General features: G+C 34.6%; 4 protein-coding genes, 1 non-coding gene and 1 pseudogene across 5 annotated transcripts; 5 read left to right on the forward strand and 1 right to left on the reverse strand.

Moving 5' to 3' along the window:
- The first annotated feature begins 4,552 nt into the window (after positions 1 to 4,552).
- TRNAE-UUC (transfer RNA glutamic acid (anticodon UUC)) lies at positions 4,553 to 4,624 on the forward strand. Its single transcript has one exon. It is a non-coding gene; the product is annotated as a tRNA-Glu (tRNA).
- A 728-nt stretch (positions 4,625 to 5,352) lies between these two features.
- Positions 5,353 to 8,623, forward strand: LOC7463894 (uncharacterized). Its single transcript, XM_002298441.4, has 3 exons — positions 5,353 to 5,502; positions 7,291 to 7,328; positions 8,157 to 8,623. The coding sequence occupies exons 1-3, from the start codon at positions 5,430 to 5,432 to the stop codon at positions 8,268 to 8,270; spliced, it is 225 nt and encodes a 74-aa protein (XP_002298477.1). The 5' UTR covers positions 5,353 to 5,429; the 3' UTR covers positions 8,271 to 8,623.
- On the forward strand, positions 5,353 to 14,015 carry LOC7496777 (uncharacterized). Its single transcript, XM_052455208.1, has 5 exons — positions 5,353 to 5,502; positions 5,917 to 5,948; positions 7,291 to 7,328; positions 9,248 to 12,589; positions 13,532 to 14,015. The coding sequence occupies exon 4, from the start codon at positions 9,555 to 9,557 to the stop codon at positions 12,540 to 12,542; it is 2,988 nt and encodes a 995-aa protein (XP_052311168.1). The 5' UTR covers positions 5,353 to 5,502; positions 5,917 to 5,948; positions 7,291 to 7,328; positions 9,248 to 9,554; the 3' UTR covers positions 12,543 to 12,589; positions 13,532 to 14,015.
- Positions 14,016 to 17,224: 3,209 nt separating this feature from the next.
- LOC7496778 (cytochrome P450 CYP94D108-like) lies at positions 17,225 to 18,963 on the forward strand (annotated as a pseudogene).
- Positions 18,964 to 20,029: 1,066 nt separating this feature from the next.
- On the reverse strand, positions 20,030 to 21,582 carry LOC7496779 (F-box protein SKIP23). Its single transcript, XM_002299950.4, has one exon. It carries the CDS (start codon positions 21,512 to 21,514, stop codon positions 20,306 to 20,308), a length of 1,209 nt encoding a protein of 402 aa, XP_002299986.2. The 5' UTR covers positions 21,515 to 21,582; the 3' UTR covers positions 20,030 to 20,305.
- A 1,930-nt stretch (positions 21,583 to 23,512) lies between these two features.
- On the forward strand, positions 23,513 to 25,773 carry LOC7463895 (annexin D8). Its single transcript, XM_002298444.4, has 6 exons — positions 23,513 to 23,721; positions 23,959 to 24,104; positions 24,211 to 24,429; positions 24,694 to 24,906; positions 25,042 to 25,131; positions 25,266 to 25,773. The coding sequence occupies exons 1-6, from the start codon at positions 23,649 to 23,651 to the stop codon at positions 25,470 to 25,472; spliced, it is 948 nt and encodes a 315-aa protein (XP_002298480.1). The 5' UTR covers positions 23,513 to 23,648; the 3' UTR covers positions 25,473 to 25,773.
- The last annotated feature ends 2,043 nt before the right edge of the window (positions 25,774 to 27,816 follow it).

Here is a 27,816-nt window from a genome sequence, read left to right on the forward strand (position 1 = left end):
CGCTTATCCTCTTGTGATTTTTTCTTCTTCTTCATCATCCGGATATGCTTCACTTGAAGGATTAATTGGGAAATTAGTATATAAAATCAAAATAAATGACAAAATAATTTAGAAGCAAAAAGTTTTGATATAATAGCACACTTTTAAAATAAGATATTGTGCTTTAAAATCGCGACAGATCTTGGTATTTGCACTTAATTACTTTGGCCATGCATGTCCACCACCTCTTTTACTACTCCTTGGCCGGTTGACGGACAGACCTGTAGCTATAAAATAGGTTTTCAATTTCCAAAACAAACTTCTCCTGCATAATCATTTCCACCTTCAAGGAAGAACTACAAGATGATAAATCGTCTTCAACTTTCAATTATACATGTCATCCCGCTCTTTGATTGAACTTTCAATTATACGCTATAAATCGTCTTGTGGCACCTTGAATCATCCATTGGTAGCCTTAGGAATTGGGATTGGAGGGAGCTGCTTGATCTGTTAGGCTTCACGTTTGTTCATTGTAGACAAATTCAGAAATGCAAAATGCTGTTAACAGCCTATTTCTCACACTAACGCTGAAAAAAAAAGAGGCTACTTTTTGTCCACTGATCTTGTGGTTTGGTGCTGTCGATGCAAACTAACAAGCAGTCTATGTTTTACTGGCTTTCAATGAAGAAAATAGTGAAACATGTAGTGATGTCCATAAACATGCTACAATGGAGAGGGTAGCCCATTTCCAGTACCAAGTGGGATTTGTTGGGACATCAGACTCTCCTACTTGGAATAGGAGATACGTAGATATTAATTTTTTTATTGTAATTATGTTTCCTACTTAGAATAGGAGATCTGCAGAGTTTTATCCTTCCTATAGTAAACAACCTATAACATAGCAATCGCCTTGTATAAATATGTGATACAATGTCAATAATAAGATCGCTGTATTGAATTCAATCTCTTCTTTATTTACTTACATGGTATCTGAGCTGGACTAAAACCCTGCAGCTTCTCTACATCCTAATCTCTAATGTAGCACCCTTTCTCATTCAGCTATCATGACCAACAATGAAACACCACCATTGTCTTCTATCATTGGCAAGAAAATTACCGATCTCGGCACACCAAACTCAGAAATTCCTTGAGAATTCTTAAAGACAAATCTCTCAAATCCATACTTCACTCATCATTCAGATCATCAGACCTGGTCTTGATTTTCAAACCCTTGAATGGGGATAATTATTCAACTTGGAAAAGGGCTATGACTCTAGCTTTAAATTCTAAGAACAAATTGTGTTTTGTCAATGGCTCAATCAGAATCTCTTCAAAACAGACTGATCCTGAAGGTTATGCGGTTTGGTCTAGATGTAACGATATGGTTCACTCATGGATCATCAACACTCTCATTTCGGAGATCTCAGATAGAGTGATCTACTACTCTACAACTCAAGAAGTTTGGGAAGATCTTCATTACCGATTCTCTCAAAGCAATGTACCTCGCATCTTTAAGATTCAGCGAGATATTGCTTGTCTTCGACAAGACCAACTTTCTATCTCAGCCTATTATACAAAACTGAAGGGCCTGTGGGATGAATTAGCCTTCTACAACGACACAGTCCATGGAGCACAACAAGATCAACAAAGATTGATGTAGTTTCTGATGGAGTTGAATGATTCTTACAGTGCTATTTGTGGACAAATTCTCCTAATTAATCCACTCCCAACAATTCGTCAAGTTTATTCCTCCATCTCTCAAGAAGAGAATCAACGTCTCTTAAGCTCAATGCACGCTGTAAATGACTCTGTTGAAAGCACTGTCATGGTCGTTCGTGGCAATAGTGGCAAGACCACCCCATTAACAGGTACAAGAAGATCTGAATGTTCTTATCAATCATATGGGACGCATGACTTTCGATCATAACTAGACACTTTCGCACGCAAATCTGACCAAGACAAACGTCGTTTTGGCTCTAGAAGAGGACGTTCTTTTTGTTCACACTGTGGAGAACCAGGCCACTGGGTTCAAACATGTTATGAGCTATATGGGTATCCAGCTGGCCATCCCAAGGCGAGGCATAATTCAGGCTCAAAGCGTTTTGGCAACAACAACAAATCTATATCTAATCATGTGTTAGAGGATTTTTCTAAAGAAGACGGCAAATCAGTGGTTGTCATCTCAGAAACTCAATTGAAGCAACTCTTATCACTTCTTAATGATAAAAATGAAAGACCTAGCTCCCAAGCACATGCCGTAACAAAGCCAGGTTTGCCTAAAGTCGCTTCTCGCAGTTGGATTATTGATAGATGGGCGACATATCATATTTCCTCTTCATCAAAATTACTTTTGCGTACAGATAAAAATTGTTCTTTGCCTTCCGTTTTACTGTCTAGTGGCCAAAAGGCCAAAATCGTTACCAAAGGATCATTGCCTCTGAATTCTGTTTATTATCTCCACAATGTGCTCTGTGTACCCACATTCAAAGTTGATTTGATGTCAGTAAGTCGTTTGACAAAAGGACTGAATTGCTCAGTAACCTTTTTTTCTTATTGGTGTATTTTGCAGGATCTGGCTACGAGGAGGATGATTGGTTTGAGTAAACAACGTGACGGATTATACTACTTGGTGGCATTAGCAACGAAGACATCTATGATCAAATCTACCTCACCAAAAAACCTACCAGCCTGCAATACCACCATCTCATCAATCGATCTTTGGCATAATCGCCTCGGCCATATATCACCTCATCGCCTAAATTTAATTGCCAATAATTTTTAAAATTTTTCCGCACAATTCCATGATGTGTGCCCTATCTGTCCTTTAGCTAATCAAAGTCACTTACCTTTCAGTCCTAGTGTTATTTCTTCTACAAAACCTTTTGAAAAAATTCATTGTGACATTTAGGGTCATTACCAACACCCTTCTATTTCTGGTGCTTATTACTCCTTACTGTTGTTGATGATTATACACGTTTCACATGGATTTTCTTAATGAGATACAAAAATAAAACACAATCACTCTTAAAACGCTTTTTTAGCTACGTTCATACTCAATTTGACTCTCACATTAAGATTTTTCAATGGTGGTGAATGTCTCTCACTTCGTTTTTTTTTTCAAAACACCGGTGTCATCTTTCAACATTCTTGTGTTTCCACGCCCCAACAAAATAAGGTTGTGGAACGCAAACATCGTCACATCTTACAGGTAGCCCGAGCTTTAAAATTTAACGCTCACCTTCCCGTCCAATTTTAGGGAGAATGTGCACTTACTGCAATACACATCATCAATCGACTCCCTTCTTCAATTCCACCCTTTCTTTCAAAATTCCTTTCGAACTTCTCTACTCAAAAGCACCATCTGTTTAGCCTATGCTACCAACGTCCATCATTCTCATAAATTTGACAATCATTCCATACCCTCAATTTTTATCGGATATCCCATCGGTCAAAAGGCATATAAATTATTCGATTTGTCAACTAAAAAAGTTTTCACCAGTCGAGATATGCGATTTCATGAAAATATTTTTCCAAATGCTTCTGTCCAACCCAAATCCACCTTCTCTCCTCCACACACACCTTCTGGTCCTATTCCCCTTCTATCCCATGACACTAATTCCTTTGATTTTGGTTTATCCACCTTACCACCATCCACATCCCATCCCATACCAACTCTAGTTTCCCTTTCACCTTTGTCCCTTGTTCCCACGATGTGCGATTTCATAAAAATATTTTTCCATATGCTTTTGTCCAACCCAAATCCACCTTCTCTCCTCCACACACACCTTCTGGTCCTATTCCCTTTATATCCCATGACACCAATTCCTTTGATTTTGGTTCATCCACCTTACTACCATCCACATCCCATCCCATACCAACTCCAGTTTCCCCTTCACCTTTGTCTCTTGTTCCCACTGATTCACCACTTCCCTTCTCACTTGCCCCAGATCCACCATCTCCCCAACCTCTGTCCACTCTCCACACATTCACACGCCGCCCTAAACCTTTCACCCTATCTATGCCACTTACCAACCCAACTGATCATCAAGACCCATCCCCACTCTCCATCTCTGCTCCTCCTTCCCTACCACCTGATCAGCCTCCCCTACACCCCCACATTTCCCTATCCGATCAGCCTTCCCAATCCACCCTTAACACTACTCTGCTTCGTTGCTGCAGCCGACACACCGACCCACCAGCCAAGCTTCAGATCTAGAAAAACAGGAAAGAAAAACACCATTGATCTGATTGCTTCCAAGATCCAGAAACTCTAGCCTTGGGCTAACGATCTTGGTACTTTCCCCTGCAATTGGTTGTGATTTGAAGCAACCGTCTTTAACGTGTATCGACTTTTTAGAATGCTCCTAACATCATATTTGATCCATTACGTAATGATCATTGTTTACCAATGTCCGACTAATCGGAGGAGCACTCGCGCACTTACAAGTTGAATCACAGAGATAGCCGAACTAATCGGTAAGAAATGCAGTGCATGCGAGAATTTGTTGCTCAAAACTCAACTTCACTTTGGAATAGTATTATATTTGTATAAATGTAGGCTCTTACTAATAAATCCGTTGTCGTCCAGCGGTTAGGATATCTGGCTTTCACCCAGGAGACCCGGGTTCGATTCCCGGCAACGGAATAAATTTTTGTTCTGAAAATTCTCTTCAAAAAGAGAAGTTTTTGTTTTTTGTTTTAAAAAAAATAAAACAAGTAGAATTTTCAGTTAAGGAAAAACTACCTCGGTAATTGAAGACTACACCATGCCCATCAACTTTTTTTTTTTTTTTTTATCAAAAGTAGTGAAGATAATTCTGATCTAAAAATATAAATACTTATCCCAAAGTTATAAAGTTTTAGGAGGTTTTTAAAAATATAATAAATTGTTAATTCAGTGATCCAGAATTTAAAATTGTTTTCTAAGTTTACCCAATACATGACACTCATGTGTTAATTAAGTAATTATTTTGAGTTTATTATTTTAAATCGTATAAAAAAACTTGATTAAGAATGCCCTTTGCAAATTAATTGCCTCAAACAATTCTTCAAATTACTAAAAATAAAAATAAGTAGCAGACATATAAATAAAATAAAAATCATACCACAAAAATAACTTAGATCTTACTTTATTTAGGAGGTTTTTAAAAATGTAATAATAATTATTTTTTAAAATATTTTTTATTTAAAAATATATTAAAATAATATTTTTTTTATTTTTCTTAAATTATTTTTTTATAGTATATATAAAAATATAATAAAAAAATTTAATTTTTTTTATTAAAAGCGTTTGTAACACAATTTCAAACCGCCACAGCAATTACAATCAGAAGAGACCGTAAAAAACAAGTCACTCACCACTGCTTACACAAAACTTGACAAACGTCGATTAGGTTTCAAACATCGGTCAATCAAATTCTTGCATAAACTAAAACACTCGCAATCCCGAAATGGCGAGGGATAGTTGTCTGGCTCGTATAACTGCCGGCGTTGCTGTTGGAGGTGCTATTGGTGGCGCCGTGGGTAAGCTCTCTCATCATAAACCCTAAAACATCTTCTTGTTCTAGTTTTTATCAATACCTGCGCGCCTTGTTATTGGGTGTGGTTCTTTAATGCTCCCTAAGTTGTTGTTATTTAAATTTCCAAAGTCCACCGATTTATCTTCTCATACAAACACACAAAATCCATAAACCAATTGTCCTATAAATTTACGGCTTCCATTGTATTACGCCTTGATTTGGGAAAGGGTGATCGAGGGACTGTTTCTTGATTGTGAGTGCAAAAGTTGATCTTTGAATGCCATTTTTTCACTTTCTTTGGAATGCTTTGGTGAAAGAAATCCTGCACCACTAGATGTAGACTGGTTTTAGGAGTACTGTGAAGGGCGTGATTTTAATGAAAAGACTGGGTCTAATACATCAAGACTTGAAATTTCAGGAGATGTGCAGATGGGGTTTATTTATAAGAAGGTATTAAATGGAAGTCACGGAATAGCTTGCAAAACGGGGACGCCCTTGATGATATTGCCGGGTGCCTAATAGTGGTGGATTTCTTGATTCTAAATTGAGAGGCTCCCGTGTTCTTCAACTTAGAAGCTTGAGAAGTTTAACTAAAATAGCGTTGGTAACTTTTGTTGGTAACTAAAATAGCAGGGTCTCTAGAAGTGTTTGTTTGATGGAATTGGAAAAATCATACTTGGACTAGAGTTGGTTAAAGAGAATGGTGACCGAAGTCTGTTAATTGTACTGTATGGGAAAGATTTATAAAGAAGCAACAAGTCCACACTGAATTTAAGAAGATTGCAGAGAGAAATAAAACAGCTAGAGTGTAGCTTAAGGGGCTGTTTGTTTTGCGTCAAATATTTTCCTGCAAAAACATTTTCTCATAAAATGAAATATTTTACTGTCTGGATGTGACATGGAAAACAAGCAGAAAATATTTTTCAGCAACACTGGAAATTGTTCAGATGATTATTGATACAGAAAAATCAATTATATTTATTACCAAAGATTAAACATATAATTTTTTTTGTTTAATGGATACATGAAGGATTTTTACTTTTATTTGGATTTAAATAAACTATTTGTTTATGAAATTTTAGAACATTAGGTTGCCAGCTTAGCCAATGACAATCATGTCTTTAAAAATACATCGACATAGGTTTTATAACCAATATATGTCCCATGAAAATACAACGTTAAAATGCAATTTTATCATAATAGGAGATTTCATAGCCAAACACATGTCAATAAAAATAGATATACGAACAAAAGTTTACCATGACAAGTACATGTCCAAAACCAGAAGAATAACTTAGTACATGTGAAAGTCATATTTCCATCTTAAACAAACATGCTCTAAGTTTAAAATTTCATAGAGATAGGTAAGTTTGTAGCCAACAACTCAATGTAAACATTAAATAGAAAAACTGTAGGGTTATTGTAGCAATGACCTGCCTGCTGAGGGTAGCAACGTGGTCTAGGAACATAAACAAGGTTGTGGAAAACATAATATTCAAAATTCTAGCTTTAACTTCTTTGATGCAAGTTAAAAGTGTGTGCTTGTACAGTTTACACAATGGAACTTTAACTATCTTGGTGTGTGCTTTTGCACATCATATCTAGCCATGACCATTGATTTTCTCATTGATATGCAAAAAAGAAACATTGGCTAGTGAACAATCTTAATAAGAAAGTTTCAATTCATACAAATCCAGTCTTATATATTCAATCTTTGGTTCACTGTTAAAACTATAGTTTGTTTTGCTTCAACTATCCATCTGATATGGTAATATATATGATTTCTGTGCAGGTGCTGTTTATGGAACATATGAGGCAGTAAGGTATAAGGTACATCATCTGACCTGATACCAAAATTCACACTTTAGAGTGTGGAGACCTTATTAAATGCCTGCTCCTGACCATTCATTGTTCTTTACTGAAATAGAAATATGTACCCTGTTGTCTTCCTTTTCTTTTGATTTATAGTCTGAGTGAATGAAATATTTTATGTTACTTAATGTGTTGCATATTGTGGATTCTAACTTGTAATTTCCATGCTTAAGTATACGTGTAAAGTTATAAAGAAATGGAACAATGAGCATCAACTTGGAACTTAAATTTTATGATCATGGCTTCCCTTAAGTTCATGTTTGTATGCTCCTTTTCACTATGTGCATCCCCTCTATCCCCTGCCATAGATATGAATTAAAACAAAAGGTCAGAAACAGCCAGAAGATAATGGTGTGCATTGGTTTTTGTCACCCTCATTTTTCTGTTTGGGCTGGGCCTGTGAGTTTAATCAGCCCTGAGATGCTTAGAAAGATTTGTTTCCTTGTGCCCCCACTGGTTCTGGCTTCTGGGTGTCTCTGTTTGCTTTCTGGAGTAGACTTTGTGAAACTCGCAACTCTCAGAGGCCGTTGGTTGTTACTAGTTGTCATATGGTCCTGGTTGCCTTCAAAAAGATTACCCACTGCCTAGTTAGTGAACATCTGCCTTATCTGCTATTTTTTATTTATTAAAATACTATCCAAATTTTGATTTCTTTTATTTATTTATTGCAGATTATCTTGTTTTAGATATGTTATGTTAAAGGAGTTTAAACTGAAGTCAATGCATTTTTCTTGGTATTCCATTGTAAGTATTCATCAGTTAATTAATTAGTTTGGAAAAATTCAGGTACCTGGACTTTTGAAGATCAGATACATTGGACAAACCACACTTGGTAGTGCTGCCATCTTTGGTCTTTTCCTGGGTGCTGGGAGCTTGATACATTGTGGGAAATCATATTGATTTATTCTATTCAGAGCATCAAGATATCAACTTTGTTCTGCTCACAAGGATCTGTGCTTCAACTTCACTTGCCTTTGAGCTGAAGGATAGAACTTGTGGTAGCGATTAGTTGTTTCTTTCAACATAAAATTTCCTATGATGTTATGGCTTTCAGAAACAGCTTAGCAGCAATTAGCCTTGCGAAATTTCTTGGTTATTGTCACTTTCACAGTTGTCGGGCTCCTTGATGGTTGCCTCTTTTTTTTTTCTTTTTTTTTTTTGCCTCTCTCATGGTAGTAGTCTTTTCTTTAGATGTAAAACTTTATCTATGCCATTTCCATTGCCAATCCATAATTTGATTTGCATGGCCAAAAGCTGTATTAGCACTCGTCTTTATAGTTTCGAAGAGAGCAAATGAAGATATAGCAGCAAAGATGTGGGAGCTGATCTCACCATGGGCTTGACCATAGGATTTCATGGTCTGATATCGCCTTAGCACCTTCCGGTGAAGAAATGAAAGTTCGATTCTTTAGAGCTATTATTTAGAGCGATGGGACTCAAGAAAAGAAGAAAACTATCTTGATCACCAAATTTATCCTGGGCTTAGCTTCAATAGGCAATTAGAGTTAAACATACAAATGGTTGATATCATAAAAGACGCTTTCTGGGCATCATCAAGACAGATTGAAAATGCATCGATCAATCTGCAAACTACATTTTGAGTGCTTCGGATTTGGTAATAGCTTCGGTTTGGAATCAGATATTTTGACCTGTGGTCTACTTTTCTTCTCTGTTTTTTTTTCCTTTTCCAGCCAGCATTATACATTGTTCACACAAACAGCCATAAAATTTCACACAGAAATCGCTTTTTTAACTGTCTTTGACCTCTTCTTTTAAAATCTGCGAAGAATTTAGAAAGAAAAAATAATTTAGAATTTAACTACTTTAGAGACCTAATTGAGATGAAAAATATTTTTAAGGACTTATTTGATTCTTAGCTATAGTATTGGGGGCTAATTTCGAGGTTTTGCCGTGCCCTGAAGTCTTCCCGGTCAAAACTTAAGAGGAGAGTAGGCTGGTTTCCAAACGTCAAGTCGTCTTTCTCCCTCGAAGCCGCCAAACTGCGGTCTCCTTCAACACCATCACTGCTTTAGTTTCTCTCTGTAACTTTCAAATTCAAACATCACAACAGAGGGAAACCTTGTAGAAACCCCTCTCCACCACCAACAGGTAAACCCCATAAACATCTCTTGCTCAAAATTTGATTTCTCTGTTGTTTAATGTTACTGAACTAGAGAGCTAGTTATGGCATCAAAGCTGCTTAAACTCACTGCCTATGAGGCCAAAAACGAGCTTGAACTCTCTCTAAAGCAAGCCTTCGAGGAGCTTGAACCAAAACTAAGACCCCCATTTCCATTAACAATACCAAGCCCTCAAGAATATTCCAGACTCAATCTTGCTATTCTTTATGGGGTTTTAACCGAACCCCATTTAGCTAAAACGCATATAAAGCATCTTCATGCTATTGTCACTGATGGGTATGCTTTGTTTGTTAGTTTGATTGTGAAAATTGTTAATGATTTGTATGGCAAGTTAGTTGATTCGGTGAAGGATCAATTGGTTTGGGTTGTTAAAGAAATGGTTGATGTTTTAGGAGTGGGATTTGATGGTTTCTTAGTGTGTTTGTTGAGGCAGATTGTTGGTGGGGATTTTAGTGATGGGAATTTGTGGTTGTGCTTTGAGTTGGTCTCCCTTTTTTCAAGCAAATGGGATTGTTTAGTAGAAGATGCGCCATTTGTTTTAACTAGTGCTTTGTATGTGTATCTACGGGTATTAGCTGATCATTGTAAGGTATCGACTGATGCTAAGATGGAATCGTTGAAAAGATTAGAGATTGAGTTTTGTGTCAAGATGTTGAGGGAGCAATTTAATTTGTGCATGAAGATTGGGAGGGACCTTATTAGATTGCTTCGAGATTTGGTTCATGTCCCTGAGTTTCGAGCTATCTGGAATGATTTGGTGTTGAACCCAAGTGAATTTAGGACAGAAGGATTTTCAGATATTTCACAGTTGTACTGCTCTAGGACTTCTAGTCGGTATTTTTTGCTTCGAATTACTCCAGAGATGGAAACCCAATTGAGGTTTCTACTCATGCATGTGAAGTTTGGGAATCAGAAGCGATACCAAGTGTGGTTTGCCAAGAAGTTTCTTTTTGGACAAGAGAGAGAGACACTTGTAGTTGACATTATTCGCTTCATATGTTGTGCACACCACCCATCAAATGAAATTATTCAGTCAGACATTGTACCAAGATGGGCTGTTATAGGTTGGCTTCTAAAATCTTGTAGAGAAAAATATGTTGAAGCTAATATGAAGCTGGCCTTATTTTATGACTGGCTTTTTTTTGATGAAAAAATTGACAACATAATGAACATTGAGCCTGCAATGCTATTAATGGTATGCTCAATACCAAAATATATAGATATAACTCACTCTCTTCTTGAATTTTTATTGTTTATTGCTGAAAACTATGAAGAGGACCGTAATTATGTCATTAGAAGGGGTTTGTCATCAGCTATGAGGATGCTTGTTCAAAAAGGAGTGGTTCGGTCAATGGATATTCTGACTTCATGTGATGCACTTTCTCCTTTTCTAAGAGAGGGACTTAGGAAGTTAATATTGCGTTTGAATATTGAACGTAATGAGTTGCAACCAGCCCATCTTCCTCCTCATTCTGTGTCACGTTCGAGTTTGCAAAATGTTTCTCATCTTGCAATAACAACACCAGCTCCGGAACAACAATCTGCAAAGATTGTGGAAGTAAGGCTTAGCAAAGAACCTGCTGGTTCTTCTATTCCCATTTCAGGTGACCTGTTTACTACTTCTTGCCCATCAAATGTTACCATTGAAAGTCAATTTGATGCTATTGAGAGCCTAGCACAAAATCTGGCAGAAGCTATGAAGAAGTCAAATAGAATGGGGCTTCAGATTTTGGAGGAAATACTTCTCTCATTTGTGAATCTTGATGGCCAAGCATCAACATGTGGTTCAACTTTCCCTGAAACTTTATCTTCAAGAATTGCAGATCAATTTGAATCCGTTGGCAATCGATTATTTGCTCCTTTTGATGTCAGCATTAGTGTTCCTTCTTCTGACAGTGGAATTCATTCGCCCACAATCTTAATTGCACGCTCCTTCATACTTTCTCAGCATGAACGGTTGCAAGAAATGCTTCTATTCTGGTCAAGGAATGGTTTTCATGTAGGAGCTCACTTACTATCTTATGCAACAAGGCTAGCTTATGAGGCATGTATATCAGATTCTTCAGGAAATGCAATCATCAACAATAATTTTTCTAAGATAAGTGACTCAGGGATGTCATTATTACTCTTTCATGTTGATGGGTATTTTTCTATTCTGAATGGAAGGAAACAAGATTTTCTCGAAGGCAGTGTTTCTACTTCTAAGATGGATAAGGAATTAGTTAATATGTTGGTAAAAAATGCTTTTGCTGCATACAAATGTTTCCTCGAACGTTCAAGAACCATCCTGCATAAAGAAGATGATTTAGCTCTGTCAAAGCTATTCATTCTAGACATAACCTCTTGTTTTCTTTGTGAAAGAAAAAAGACAAAGTTCTTCTACAGCATCTTCTGTCATCTTGCCGACTTATGTGCTGGCAACATTGATATCATCAGGTTCCTTGTGAGTCAGTTGGATCATGCTGATCTTCTTGAAATGCAGTTTGAAATTGGGCTGAAGAGATTCTTCGTGTTCGGGGAGAGCACTGAAGATATTTTTCACTTAATGAAGAACTCTCTCAGTTGGGATCCTTCAGAGCAGCACAAGCTTTGGGGCTTGATCAGATCAGAGCTTGCTGTTTCTAAGGTTCAGCTGGAGAAGATCATTTTGAAAATTTTCTGCTCTAATGAGCTGGATGCAAATACAAGTGCCATTGCTGTGGGAGGCCTTCTTACATTGTGCATTTGCCGTGCTCCCACACCTGAGCTTGTTGGGGCAATCATGTTACTGCCTGATGATGTATTCCAGGACTTTGCTGCTACAGTTTTGGCATCATGGGTTGTCTCTAATGCCTCAAAGCTATTTGACAGCTTGACTAAATTTTCAGAGAAATTTGACAATGAGAATGGAAATGTTGCTGGTTCAGTTGGGATTGTGATAAACCATTCTGCAATTCTCTGGTTGTTGAATTATTTTAAATCACAGGGGATGAATGGCTCCAATTTTTTAAGCACCTTTTCTGCAAGTATTTCTTGTGAAAAACCAGCATAGACATTGTGACTGAATTGGGTTATTAGTGATGGTTCTGCATTCAAATGGTAAGCTGCTGAGCCTCCAAAGTATTTGATATGCTGAAACTTGTAGTTTAAATTTAGATATGTTTCTGCAATAAGAAGTCGAATTGCCATATTAGAGTTTTTTCCTGCATAATATCATGTGTGCAAATACTATTATTTTTTAATTTCATTATGGGTGTGTTAATTCAGTAGGTCGAACCATACTGACTGAATTTGTAAACTAGATCATAGTTTAGCATATTTAACAATATTGCTTTCAACTGTCATTTTTTCTTGTCAAGATCTTTCTGCAATAATATTCAACTGCAAACAACTGGAAGCTGTCAAGTTTATATGTAGCACAAGGACATGGGTTTATGAAACTTTTTGCATGGATAAGACTATCTTGCTGTTACGCTGCTCTTCAAGACATCAGAATAAGTGTAGAGTATATTGAATAGCTGATTAGTTTGTTGAAGTTCCTGGCAGGACAATCGTAATAAATATGCTGATGCGCAGCTCATTATAGAGTGCTTACACAGAACTCTGTGACATTTTGTGCATTCAAGTTTTCTTCTGCTGTTTTAGTTAGAAGTACAACAAACCACAAAAAGACAACTAAATTCAGTTAAGCAATTCCTATCAGAAAATAATTTTGTTCACTGTGATTAACTTTCTGTTGCTAGACTAAAATTATTGAATTCTGACTTTATATGGATAAAAATAGTGAACTTGCATAGTCAATGAATTGTACAATCGAGTTGAGTAGTTTAGTATGTGATGTAGTCTCATGAAGTCCCTTTTTCTTCATGGCGCTCAAATCATCACCGAGATCAATAGCTATGGGGTGTCTTATTATCCTTGCATCGTTATGATCCATGCTCTCCAATTATGCTCTGTTTGACCTTATTAATTAGCTAGAAAGAAAGTTGAATTTTCATTTCCCTTGTAAATTTTTTTTAAGTTATAATTTCTGCTTCCCAGATGGCTGAGATAGTACATGTTGATGCAGTTTAGCCTGGTTTCATTCATGCAGCTGAGAACCCTGAGTTTTCAGATGCAATGGATGCGAAGGGAATTGTATTACTTGTCCCCCAGCTCATGAATAGCAGCACTCTGGGATAAGATTGGATCATCCTTCCTGGCTCAAGCAGCAGATGTTCCTACGTGAGTCTCATTGTATTATCTCTCTCTGATGTGCTATAATTTTATTTTGTTTTGTTTTCAGCATCCTTCCATGTCAAAGATATTTAAATTCTATCTTTCAGGTGACATATATAGGAAAGCATGTGTACATACTACATATAAAACAGGAAACTATTGCTAGTTGTAACTTGTTGAGTACCCTGCAATCGTCAAGGCATCTTGGTTGGTGGTGGTAATGGCCTAATAAAGGTGTGCTTCATTCATGACCATACTGCAATATCTGATTTATGATTCAGTAATAGAATATCGTATGCTAAATCTCCCTGTAAACTCTTAATTTATCTCTGGTATTGTTCAAAATCAAGGCTTATCATATCACCTATCAGGCCTCTTGAAATGTTACTCTCATACCTTATTTATAGCACTAGTTGAACTAGTCCATGCTTTCCTTTGAAATTTCTAGGCTCATAATTATGAAGTCCGGTCATTGTTCAAGCAAAGTTCTACTGCCTTTCATTTTGAATCTGTGTAATCACATTCATAAAAACACAAATAGACAAAATCAAATCACCCTCGATAAGAACTTTATTAACGTTTGTGCAACTGGTATTTCTTTTTCCAAGCAGAAACAAATTGTTGCGTTGATTGGAGAGGACGTGATTTTGCGTGGTTTGTTAGTTTTGTCTCAGACATGTAACGCATAGCTTTTTCTTCCCTTGATTGTTGGAGCTGAAATGTCAGTGAGGGAGAAAACGAATCCTAAATTCTTTGATTGTATAGTTATAATTTCTTCAAATTTCAAGAATATAAATAAATTTCGAGAAGATGGGTTTTTATTAATCAAGTAGCGCATGCATTATCCTTTTAAGGTATGTAACCTGCAATCTATTTCAGGTTGGATAAAAACAAATATATTCTGCTGACACAAACACATTTTAAAAAAGAAAAATTCAATATCGATTAAAAATATATATATATATATATATATATATATATATATATATATATATATAATATCAACTTATGCTAATTTATTAAACATGCACCTCCAGTCATTTGATTAGAGTAATAAATTTAGAAATATCTTGATTAAATTTTTATTTAATCAAATATTATAAATTGAAAAAACAAAAGTCAAACATACAAAAAAAAAATAGCAATTATATGTTAAAATAAAAACTTGAGCTTGCTAGAGCTAACCTACAAATTAGGTTATGAGCTAACCTCCAATCACGAAATTAATTTAAAAAAAAATGTTAAACGTTGAATCATGAGATGAAAAGGGTTAGTAATTTCGTGATTGTACTGTACTAAAAATAAACATAAAAGGGTTAAGTTAGTAATTTAACCATGCAAAAAAAATTAAAATCTCAAAAAAAAAAAAAAAAAAAAAAAACCTGCTACCTATTTCATTGTTTTCTTTTAAGGACAGTGAATGTATTTCACTGAAAAATATCATTTTACCTATAAGCTTAGTCTTCTCAATTGATTTGATGAATGTCATCAATGTCATTTTACTATTATAAATTCATAATAAACTCTTTTTAGTGTTACAATAATTTTCTCATGCTCTATATTTTTTATTATTAATATCAATAAATTATATAATTCCCTTGATGCAACATATATATATATATATATATATATATATATATATATTCTTTTTTTAAAAATTATATTTTAATATTAATTCTGTTGGAAATTAGACTTTGTTATTTATTTTAGATTTTTTATAAGGAATTATCATAGTCTTAGAAAAAGCCCCCACATTGGGTTAGTGTTTGTAAGATCTACTTTTTTTCCTACCATATTGTTAAATAAAAAATGATCTATCATATTATTAAAAAAAATAGTTTACAAAAACATAATTTTTATGAACTGGCTTCATGATTTATTTCAATTTATTTTTATGGAGTTATCGTGATCTTAAAACAACATACCAACATAGGGTTGTTATTCGGTTTTTTAAGCATCTATTTTCTTATTATATTATTAAATAAAAAATGATTAAAAAAACTTAATTATTGAGAAATAGACTTCATGATTTATTTTAATTTATTTTTTATAGAGTTATCGTGATCTCATAAAAACATCCTGGTATTGAGTTGATACTCTTTTTGTAAGCATCTATTTTTTTTATTATATAATTAAATAAAAATAATTATTTTTAAAAAAATATTAAATTCAATGAAATTCATGACTCGGCTTATAGATTTGACATGTTAATATAGTTTGACATATGTTAATCCAACAAGTTATCGTCGCAATATTTTTTAATAAATATATCATCTTGAAAATATTTTTAAAGTCAAATTATATTTTTATAAGTTGTCTGGAAATTTTTTAACCCATTAAATGAACTGGATTGTTTCAAAATAATTCTTATATAATTTAATTTAAAATTTAATTTTAACAGAAATTATAACCAAAATATTTTAGATTTGACTAGTTAAATTATGTTTAATAACTCAATCAATAACTTTCTTTCATCTTAGGCCATGTTTGTTTCCCGAAAAGTAGTTTTCGGAAAACTACTTTTCAAATTTTCCTGTGTTTATTTGCTATTAAGAAAGGTGGTCAACGGAAAATACTTTCCGGTCAAAGGAAAATTTGACTTGGTTTTCAGGAAAGTGTTTTCCTGTTTGCTGTGTTTGTTTTCCGGAAAGTGGTTTCCGGGAAAACACTTTCCAAACTTTCATGTGTTTGTTTGCCATTAGAAAAGTTGGTCAACGAAAAACACTTTTCAGTCAAAGGAAAATTTAGCTTGGTTTTCAGGAAAGTGTTTCCCTGGAAAATTTGGGCGGAAAACACTTTCCGGAAGTTGTGAAAAATTTAGAAATGTCATTATTTGTTGATTATATCAAATTTGATCCTCAAACTTTTGATTGCTATATATATTTTGTTTTGAATATTTATTTTTTAATTTCATCTCTTAAAATTTAATTTTTATATTAACTTTGGTCCTTATTTTTATAATTACTATTTGCTTTTTTCTTATCATTTTTTTATTGAAATTTTTTATCTATCAAATTTGGTCCTCATTCTTTTGATTGTTACTTATTTTATTTGAAATAATTTATGAAATGTTAATTATTATTATTATTTTAATTTCCTCATCTTTCAATTTTTTTATTTTTTATTTGATCTCTATTATTTTGATTATTATTTGTTTTATCTGAGATAATTTATGAAATTATATTTTTTTCAATTTCATTTCCATTCAACTTTTTAATTGATAAGATTTGTTCCTCATTATTTTAATAAACTTGAAAAAAAATAAAACATTAATAAGTTATTTTCCAGCTCATTTTCCATAACATAATCAAACACTGGAAAATATTTTCTAATTTATTTTTCATTACATTACTAAATATCAGAAAATACTTTTTCCGAAATTTACTTTTTAAAAAAAAATATTTAATAATTTTGTTGTAGAGGACAAAAATTTTTGATCTGAGAATTATCTTAGTGTGTGTATACACACTGTTATCCTTTTGATGGTTTGGTTTCCACATGTTAGTAAACCGGGCATAAAGTCAAAGATCAGCCATGGATTAGATAGGAGGGGGAAGAAAAGCCACCACATTATTTCTTCCACATAACCTCCATCTACGGATGAGCTAAATGATGTTGGAACTCTCCTTTCTTATCTTGTTTCTCACTTCCATTTCAGTCCTCATCTTCATTTGCTTCTTCCGCTCCACTTCTCACCCTCCAAGCAAAACCCCATGTCCAGAATCTTACCCTATAATAGGAATCCTCCCCGGCCTCCTCCGCAACCGCCACCGCTTCCACGACTGGGTCGCTGACATGCTCTCCAAAACCCCATCATCGACTCTCCAAGTCAACAACTTTCTCAACCTCTCCCATATCATCTGCACTGCCAACCCTGTCAATGTAGAGCACCTCCTTGTCACCAACTTCTCTAACTATATCAAAGGTTGTCGTTATCTTGACTATCTCCAAGAACTCCTTGGCCATGGAATCTTTAACGTTGATGGTCACCTCTGGACTGTACAACGTAAGATTGCTAGCCATGAATTCAACACTAAATCTCTCAAACACTTCGTATCAGATATAGTCAAATCTGAACTGTCCAAAAGTCTCATGCCAGACTTATTCAAAGCATGTGATCACAACTTGATCATCGATATGCAAGAGGTGTTGCAAAAGTTCACTTTCACTAACTTATGCAAAGTTGCTTTTGGGGTTGACCCTGAATCCATGTCAAATTTAACTTTTGTTGAGGCTTTTGATGATGCTGTGGAAATTGGGTTTTCAAGATTTATGGCTCCACTTCCTGCGTTATGGAAGCTTCAAAGATCCTTGAATATAGGATCAGAGAAGAGACTTAAAGAAGCTGTTAAAGTGATTAATGAGTTTGCTTGGGAGGTAATAAAATCGAGACAAGAACAAGATGGCGGCAAGAATCAAGATTGCTGTCAAGATTTATGTTGTTGAGTTCTGACATGGAATTTCAAGATCAAGAACATAAAAGGAAGTTCTTGAGAGACATAATCATAAGCTTTGTGCTTGCTGGCAAGGACTCAACTTCAACAGCTTTAACATGGTTTTTTCGGTTAATTGCTGGCAACCCTCATTGTGGGTCTTTGATTTACAAAGAAATATCATCGGCCGCCCCGCTGCCCGCGGCAGATTCAAGGGCAAGGATTTTTAGCTACGAAGAGTTGAAGAATTTTCACTATTTGCACGCTGCTCTATCAGAATCAATGAGGTTGTTTCCACCTGTACCAATCAATTCAAGATCAACGGTGGAGGATGATATATTACCAGATGGGACCTATGTTAGGAAAGGGTGGTTTGCTGATTACTCTGCTTATGCAATGGGTAGGATGGAGAAAGTGTGGGGTCCGGATTGCAGGGAGTTTAAGCCTGAGAGGTGGTTAGATAGTGATGGAGTGTATCAACCGTTTGATCAATTTAGATATCCTGTGTTTCATTGCGGTCCCAGGATGTGTTTGGGGAAGCAAATGGCTTATATCCAAATGAAGGCAATAGCTGCAGCTGTGATGCATGAGTTTGAGATCTTGCCTGTTGATGGAGGCGCCACCGCAAAGAAAATGATGAACCCACCTTACAGATTAACCATGGTTCTCAAGATGAGAGGGGGCTTGCCTGTTAGGCTGAAGAGGAGAGTGACATCTCAACAATGAATCACAAGTCAACAAACGAGATTAACGAGCAACAGGTTGCCTGATTTGTAGCTCATGATTTTGATTTGCACTTAATAAATTGTTCTGTCTATGCTACGATTTCTTGGAAGGTGTAATCAACTATTTGTTTCTGCATGAACTGGACAGTGGTAAACAAAACAAAGGATTTTATTTTTTGAAAATTATTTTTAATATTAATATATTATATTGATCAAAAGGATTCAAAACATGAAACACCGTTTGGTCTAGAATACAGTTTCAAAAAGCATCTTAGATGGTGGTAAACATGAACTAATCTGCTTGCTTGCAGTCATTTAAGGCTATTACAGTACAAGTTGATATATATATATATATATATATATATATATATATATATATATATATATATATATATATATATATATATCAACCTGTACTGTAATTGTTAATTATCCAGCAAAAAGAGGTTCCTTCAAACAAGGAAGTCTATTTTTGGTGAAGATGGTTATCTGGGTCTACGGTTTGCTAAAGTCACCACCAGACACCAGCAACAAAACTTATCATATCCCTCTCAGTCACCTATTGTAAATGATAACTATAATAAAAACTGAAGAGCGTTCCTGAGAATGAAATGGTGTTACTGGCAGAGCACTTGCAGCAAAAGACAAGCAAGAGACACAAAAACAAGCAAAATTCAAATGCCATCTCTCTCTCTCATTGATGTTGAAACTCGTGACTGCAAAACTCACCATGCTCTCTAAACAAATGTGTATAAATTAATCCCCCTCTGTGTACACCGGTGATGGTGAAAAATATGGGCACAGTTCTACATCCTCATCCAAAAGAGAGAAATTATTATAACCTTTTACTTCAAAGCACAAATCTAGACATACTTAAAAGCATAATCTAAACATATTTGAAAGTTCAAAATCATCTGTTAATCCACGGTAACTCCCCTTAACATACCCAATTCAAACAAGGAGCGAAGATCTTTATGCCGATGCATGGCAGAACAAGACATGAAATCACCTGCTGACCATTTCATAGGTCCACTAATCTCAGCTTCTACCAGCATGGTTTAACTTTCATTTCATTCAAAGCAATGGAACAAGAAGAATCAACCTGCTATTCTTGACAGTTCGAAAACTAAAATAACATTCCATGACTAAATGAAGGGGAAATATAATGCAAAATAAAAACCATCTTTATAACAAAAGCATCAACAGTCGTTATTATATTAGATCACAAAACTACCATCTGGCACACAGTAGGTGATGTAAAGAAACAGACTACTGCTTTGCATTATTTATGTAACTAAGATTAGCTAAGCAGTTGCTACTTCCTTGATAAAATTTTATGGCTTTGATCATCTCCATAGAGGTATAAAAGCAAGAAGATCTTCCAAACAGCTAGCCTGCAAGAAGCAGGATAAAAGAAAAAACTTTAGGTGTCTAGACATTCAGGGGTAGTGCTTGAGCCAAGATGGTGGTGGCCAAAAAAGCTTTGAACAACTTGAGAACTTGGATAACTTCCTAGAAATACCATCCTCAAAATCAAAAATCCCAGCCTTGGGCCCTGGGCCGTCACCACCAGCTCCCATAAACAAGTAATTAAGAAAACAAATACAATTCCCTTTCCACCAAGCAAAATCTTTAGCCCAAACAAAGAAAGAACAACCATCACCAAGAAACAATACAGCATCTTTCAATCCATCCATCTCAACCCAATCACACTCCTCTTCATTCATCTTGTAAATTTTAAATTTGATATGATAATCATCTTCATCATCCGACTCCGACCAATAAAAAAGATCTTCATGGTACTTCTCAATTAAAAACAAATCCGAAAACCACTTAACCAGGTACTTAAACTTATCACCGTGTCCAAATCCAGACCGTGGTTCTGCTGGAGCAACTTCCATGATCTCAAACGACGCTTTCGCTGGATCAATACTAATTGTTAATCCATTGACATCAATAGCAAAAAACTTCCCATTACTATAAGCAACACTATCATATACATATCCTTCTAGAATATCATTCACACTACTCCATTTATCGTCTCCCATTCTCCACAAAGCCAGCTTTCCACCATTATATATCACCATAACAACAAAACCATCATCACCAATTTTGTCAAAACTCGAAGAAACAGCAACTTGCTTGATAGAAATACACGACTTCATTTCATTAACAAAGATAGAAGGATAAGGGGCTTTACCTTGCTCAACAAACTCAACATAATACCCTTTGCTTATCTCCTTAACTCTGTAATCCAATAAGTTCAAAACTTTAGGCAAACGATCTAAGCCAGCAACTGGGTGTCGAGCAAGTGGGTCTTTGAGAATAACATTCCCAGATTCTGACTCTTGAATTTTGATAAGCCAAGTCCTTTTTGGGTCTCTGTTGATGGGTTCGAGAGAGTAACTGAAGGACTCACTAAGTGCAAAGTGGCCATGGCGGTTAGGATTGAGGTTAGGGTTATTGGGGTCAATGGGAAAAGGAAGTTTGACGAGAGGAGTTTTGGGAGGGAGGGAGAGAGAGGAACGCCATGAGTTGCAAACAGCACGGAGACTAAGCAAATCAATGCGAGTGCCGAGGATGCTGGCGATATTGAACAAAAGATCACTTGGAAGAGATGACCATTGGGGTGGTGAGGTTGAATCCATATCTCTGTTGCTTTTTTTTTTTCTCTCTATTTTTTTTTTGAGAGAGAGACAGAGGAGCAAGAGGTAGTGAAAAAGGGAGGGGAGACAATATAAAGGTGTACTGGATTCTTGAAAATGAGTTTCAGCCATTGAAAAGCTATTTCTATTTGTAAAATTCAGCTATATTCGTAATAAAAAAAATAAAAGAACAGATGATTTTATTATACCCTCATCGTATAACACTGAGGTAGTATTTGTTCCAGTAAAATTATATTTTTTAAAAAATATTTTTTATTTAAAAATATTTTTTTAATTTTTTAAAGTTATTTTAATTAACTAATATTAAAAAAATTAAAAAACATATTATTTTAATATATTTTTAAATAAAAATACTTTAAAAAATTATTGGGAGTAACAAACATTATCTAAAACTAAAAAAAAAAAATTATTATACCCTCTTTGTTTATAATTTTTTTTTTTACCTCTTTTCTCACAGTAATATTTAATGTAATATTGTTTTATTTTTAATTTTTAATTTTAATTTTATTATTCAATATTAGATTTATTATGAATTAAATTTAATAAAAAAAATTATTTTACTTTTTATGAAGTTATTTTAAATTTCTAATTCGGTTCAAGGTCTGGGTTCCATGTTTTGACCGGCTCACCAGGTCGTCCAGGTCATTTTTTTAAAAATCAAAAAACGTTATTTTAGTAAAAAAACAATAACGGGTTGCAACCGGGTTTTTGACCGGGTCAACCTGTCAGGTCACACCGGAATTTTTCTTTTTCTATTTTTTCTTCAACCCGGCCCGGTTCCAGCCTCGGGTCGGCCAGGTCCCGGGTTTCAAAACTATGATTTAAAATATTTTTTATTATTTTTTTAATAATTTTTAAAAATAAAAAAATATTATTTTAATATATTTTTAAATAAAAATATTTTGAACCGTAATTACTACCATACTTCTAAAACACTCTAAACCTAATTAGAATTGTGGTAGATGTTTTTTTTTTAATATTTTTTATTTAAAAATATATTAAAATAATATTTTTTTATTTTTAAAATTTATATTTTATATCAATATATTAAAATAATTTAAAAATATATAAAAAATCAAAATTTTACAAAAACAAATTCTAACAACAAAAACAAACGGTTGAGTTGATATGAGATTTTATCAATCGAATCTTCCATTAAAAAAAATTAATTGAAGCGTATAAATAACGTCATGTGTATACTTTCAGTTTACCGTTTTTAGAAGTAATAAATTATATATTCAAATAAAAATTGAAAGTAAAGAGAAAATTAAATGCTAGCCTTTTGTTACAGTTTAAATTAAGGGAAAAAAAATTATAATAGAAACTAAATTGATATTAACAAAACAAAACTAGAGCGTATTATTGAAGCAATTTCATACTATACAATAAACTAATCTAATTAAATTGAACTATAAAAAATAATTTTTATTTGGTAAAAATAAATACGGAACTTATTAAGAAAAAAAATAAAATCTTTATATAAAAATTAAACATAAATGATAAAGAAAGAAAACTAAATTTGGGCAAGGGTTTGCACAACAGGGCAAGGACTCATTAATTGGACATTGGTTGACGCAGTCATGTTTGGTCAAGCAAAGGAGACCCGAAAAAGAGGAGGGCGGCTCAAATTAGTCCCTCGACTATGAACTAATTCTCAATGTAGTTCCCAAACATCAATTTTATTAATTTGATCCCTAAAGTATCATGCATACTTCAATTGGATCCTGCTTACAAAATCTACCTGGTTCTTAATGATAAATGCGAAACTCTCCTCGGAAAACATCATTTTGCTACGTAATATATGCAATTGAGTCAGAAAGCTATGTTAAAATAGAGAGTTGGAGACTTAGTTGAGAGATAATGAAGAGATGAGGGACTTACATGGATATTTGCCCATAGGAAGAGGGAAGAAGAAGCTGACAAAGCAAAGGAACACTGTGCAATGTAACGTAAGTCTATTTATGAAAAATGAATGTTTGCATGAGTTTTCATTCCGTTTATTCTTCATGACAGTTAATTCGTGAAACTGTACCATCATTAAAGAGCAAGGCTTGGCCTCTATAAATATGTAAAATCGAGAGAGAAAGAAAACCAAGCAATATACAGTTTTTAGAAAATGGCCACAGTTGTTGCTCCCAAAGACTTTTCTCCCGTTGAAGATGCAGAAACAATCAAGAAGGCCTGTCTAGGTTTGGTTCCTCCCTCCTCTAATCTTCCTTCTTATATAAACGAGCTTAGATGGTTAGAAATGGAATTGAGTTGGCGTTTCTCCAGCAACTTTTTGAAATCATCACAACTTATTAATCATCAAAATTAATGCTGGTTAATGAGGCCTTTTAATGTTCCTTTCTGTTGCTAATCTTACATCCATGCGTGAATGATTGAAAGTCCATGCAAATCATAACAATAAATCATCGATGTTTCAGGATTGGGAACGGATGAGAAAGCCATAATATCAGTGCTGGGGAATCGGAATTCGTTTCAAAGGAAACTTATCAGGCTAGCTTATGAAGAGATATACCATGAGGATCTAATCCATCAACTTAAATCTGAGATCTCCGGAGATTTTGAGGTTAATTTCTTAATGTTCACCTCATTTACTTGCATGGATTTTTATCTATCATTACATGTATTACAATATTCTTGATCATTAAAATCTTTGGTGGGCAATAAAATAGAGAGCAATGAGCCAGTGGACCTTGGAGCCAGCTGACAGAGATGCTGTCCTTGCCAACGCGGCCTTGCAGAAATCAAAACCTGATTACAGAGTAATTGTTGAAATTGCATGTGTCGGATCACCGGAAGATCTCTTGGCGGTGAAGCGTGCCTACCGGTTTCGTTACAGGCATTCCCTCGAAGAAGATGTGGCCCTTCACACCAAGGGTGACATTCGAAAAGTATACATATAGACTTCTATAAAGCATTTTTTTTCTTTTTTTATTAATTATTCGCATGCCCTAGCTAGTGTAACACTTTAAGGGTTGGGATTATATTTGAAGCAAACCACTGAAATTAATAACTTCAGAACTAGACAAGAAATATTGTTGCATGAAAAATTAAGGAAAAAAAAAACAATCTCGATAGAGAAGCCAAAGAGATTTGCAATTATGAATAGAACTATTCATGGGCATTAATTTGTTGCTTAATGGATCACCACGCAGGTCCTGGTTGCTCTCGTAAGCGCCTACAGATATGATGGCCATGAAGTTGACGAAGATTTGGCGATTTCTGAAGCTGGTCTTCTCCATGATGATGTATATGGAAAGGCTTTTAACCATGATGAATTGGTTAGGGTATTGACTACAAGGAGCAAGGCACAGCTCAATGCAACTTTCAATCGTTACCAAGACATCCATGGAAAATCCATTACCAAGGTATAATTAATTAAAGAATATCAAATGCTTTATATTCTCTACAATTACTTGATTTAATTGATTGGAGAATATGAAAGAAACAGCTGATTAAGAAATTAGCACATCATCCAATTCGTTTGCTATTTTGGCTGTTAGGGGCTGCTGGGAGACCCCATTGATGAATATCTAGGTGCCTTGCGAACTGCAGTCCGGTGCATTCGAGATCCAAGAAAGTATTTTGTTAAGGTATGGCATTCTACAAGATCATGAAGATCTTAAATGATACTCGCGCGCAATTCATTTGATGTTATACACAGCAAAACTGCACTGGCCTTTATACACTAATTCGACACGGTTAATTCACCGATATCTGTGCACAGGTCTTGCGAAGGGCCGTCCATAAAGAGGACACCGATGAAGATGCTCTTAGTCGTGTGATCGTTACGCGTGCAGAGAAAGATTTGAAGGAGATCAAGGAGCTCTACCTGAAGAGAAACAACATCTCTCTCGATCAAGCAGTAGCAGTAGACACGCATGGAGAGTACAAGGAATTCCTTCTGACCTTATTAGGGAATGAGAAGAATTGATCAGCTCTAAACCACACATACAAAATGATGCGTTGTGTTGGCATCATCTGTATGGTCAAGAAGCTGCATTTCATTGGATTTTTGGTCATCTTCATCCAGTCAAGCTTCAAATAATGAGAGCTTTATTCTTGTTCTCTTTGATTCAGAATTAATTGTTGAGCAATTATAGTTTCTTTAGTTTTGGTTGTAAGAGACTCCGTCTCCCTTGTCGTGTCTTCGCTTATTATTGCCATGACTTTGTTCTGGTTCTGTGCCTTTCTTTAGTCAATCTTAATTAATAATATCAAATCAATTTCAAATATTAGAGATTCTAATTAATCGTCTAACCGAAGTTCCTTGCTCTGTCTCGGCTCATCCTCCAAGACTAACTTCTCCATTAATTAATTGGGCTGTTATGATTTTCATATATAGCAGACAAAGGGAATCAAAACCCCCTACTCACCCTAACGGCAAGGCATAGAGAAGGTTTTGGTCATTCTCGAGGTCAGTTGTCAACGACGGCAGTAATTACTGGGTGAGTCACAACTCTGATTAATAAATAATTAAAAGCTAACCTGATTCCACTGGTTGTTGTTTTTTTTACAGAAAAGAACTGATATTGTTAGCTCTTAAAGGTGTGTATTTTCACTTCGGTCCAGTTTTGAATCAAAATAAATAACTAAATTAAAATTATTATTTTTTCAAGTTTTTGAACTGAACCGAACCGAAAACCGGTTCGAACCGACCATGTTCGGTTCGGTTTTTTTCCTTCCAAAGCAGCTTAAACCGGTTTGTTTTATTTCTATTTTCACAACTTTGTGTCTATTTTCTGATAAATCTTGACTTTCTCAACAAGCTAAACCGGTTAGGATAATATCCAGAATTCCAACCTCAATTTTGTTTTTGTTAGATCCTTGCCCAAAAATTAAATTTTGCACAAAAAATACACAAAAAAAAGGCAAAGAAAAAAAGTCATTTGACTAGAAGAAAAAGAAAAGAAAAGATAAAGATATCAATTATTCAAATGTAAAACCAGAACGAGAGGAAACTAATTACAAATTTTTACATGGATCCACATCATCTATTGAGTATATGGTGTTTTTATACTCGGTCTTTTCAATAAATAACCAAACTTGATGTCCAATTGTTATCATCACAAGACCAACATCAAGAAAAGCACAGAAAAGCCTTTTACTGGTTTGACATAACAATCTTCTTCAGTTACATGGGTATGAAAAATTATATAACAATTACATTGTTATGCGAGAAATAGAAAAAAAAAGGATAAAAAAGATTAAAAGCAAACGTAAAAGCAAAGAGAGGCGTGCCTGAAGAACTAAAAGTGAAGAAAGGTGTGCCTTTGAAAGGAGAACAGAGGAGCATGGAGCAGCAGGAGCCTAACCATTCCTAACAATTATGGGATGTGGAGTATAGAGGAAAATCAAAGAGAAGAGAGACGCGGAGAGCAAAAGGAGAGGGCGGCTGATTGTCTTTAATTAGAGGATGATACTTTAGGTTTAGGGTTACAAAAAAATATCTTATTAATACTTGTTTTTTTTTAAGTGTTGGCCTGGTTGAACCAGTTCGGTTCAATCGGTTTCAGACTTTAAAAACTGAACCAAACCGGAACTTTTTTGTTATTTTTTAATCAGTTAATTTGGTTTTTTTTCGGTTCGGTTCTTTCAGTTTTTTTTTTCAGTTTAATCAGTTGTTTGATTTTTTGCTCACCCCTAGATATTATTAATTTTTTTTTCAAGCTATTAAAATAAATAAATGTTAAAATTGACAGATAAAAAAGATAAAAGAAAATGAAATTAAAAAAATAATTTTATAAATTATTTCAAATAAAACAAATATCAATCAAAAGAATGTAGACCAAATTTAAAAGATAAAAAAGTTAAAAGAGGATGTAAATGGTGAGACAATTGGTGAAGGAATATGATGTGTACAAACAGGCGAAATTGGAGAGGATGGCTTATTCTGGACTTTTATAGCCCTCGCCTATATTTAAAGGGTTGTTTGAGAGTGTGGTTAAGTTTGCTATTCAAAATATTTTTCATTTTAAAATGTATCAAAATAATATTTTTTTCAATATAGAATTAAAAAACTTTTGAAATGATTTTTGAAATAGTCTTTATTATTTTTAATTTATAATCATTTTATCACCTTTTTTTTTAATCTTACGACTTTGTAGCACTCTTTTCTCATGTTCTCAAATCTGGTTTGTTAAAACTTCCTCTTGAGATGGTCATGACATCATTACTCCACTTAATGCCAAGTTCCCTTTTTGACAAAAAAGCAAATTAATAATTATTTGTGGTTTGAGTGCGCATTAATGACTTTTTGGTTGTGATACAAATGAAAT

The sequence above is a fragment of the Populus trichocarpa genome, chromosome 1 (assembly GCF_000002775.5).
Source record: "Populus trichocarpa isolate Nisqually-1 chromosome 1, P.trichocarpa_v4.1, whole genome shotgun sequence".
In the NCBI taxonomy this organism is placed as follows: Eukaryota; Viridiplantae; Streptophyta; class Magnoliopsida; order Malpighiales; family Salicaceae; genus Populus; species Populus trichocarpa.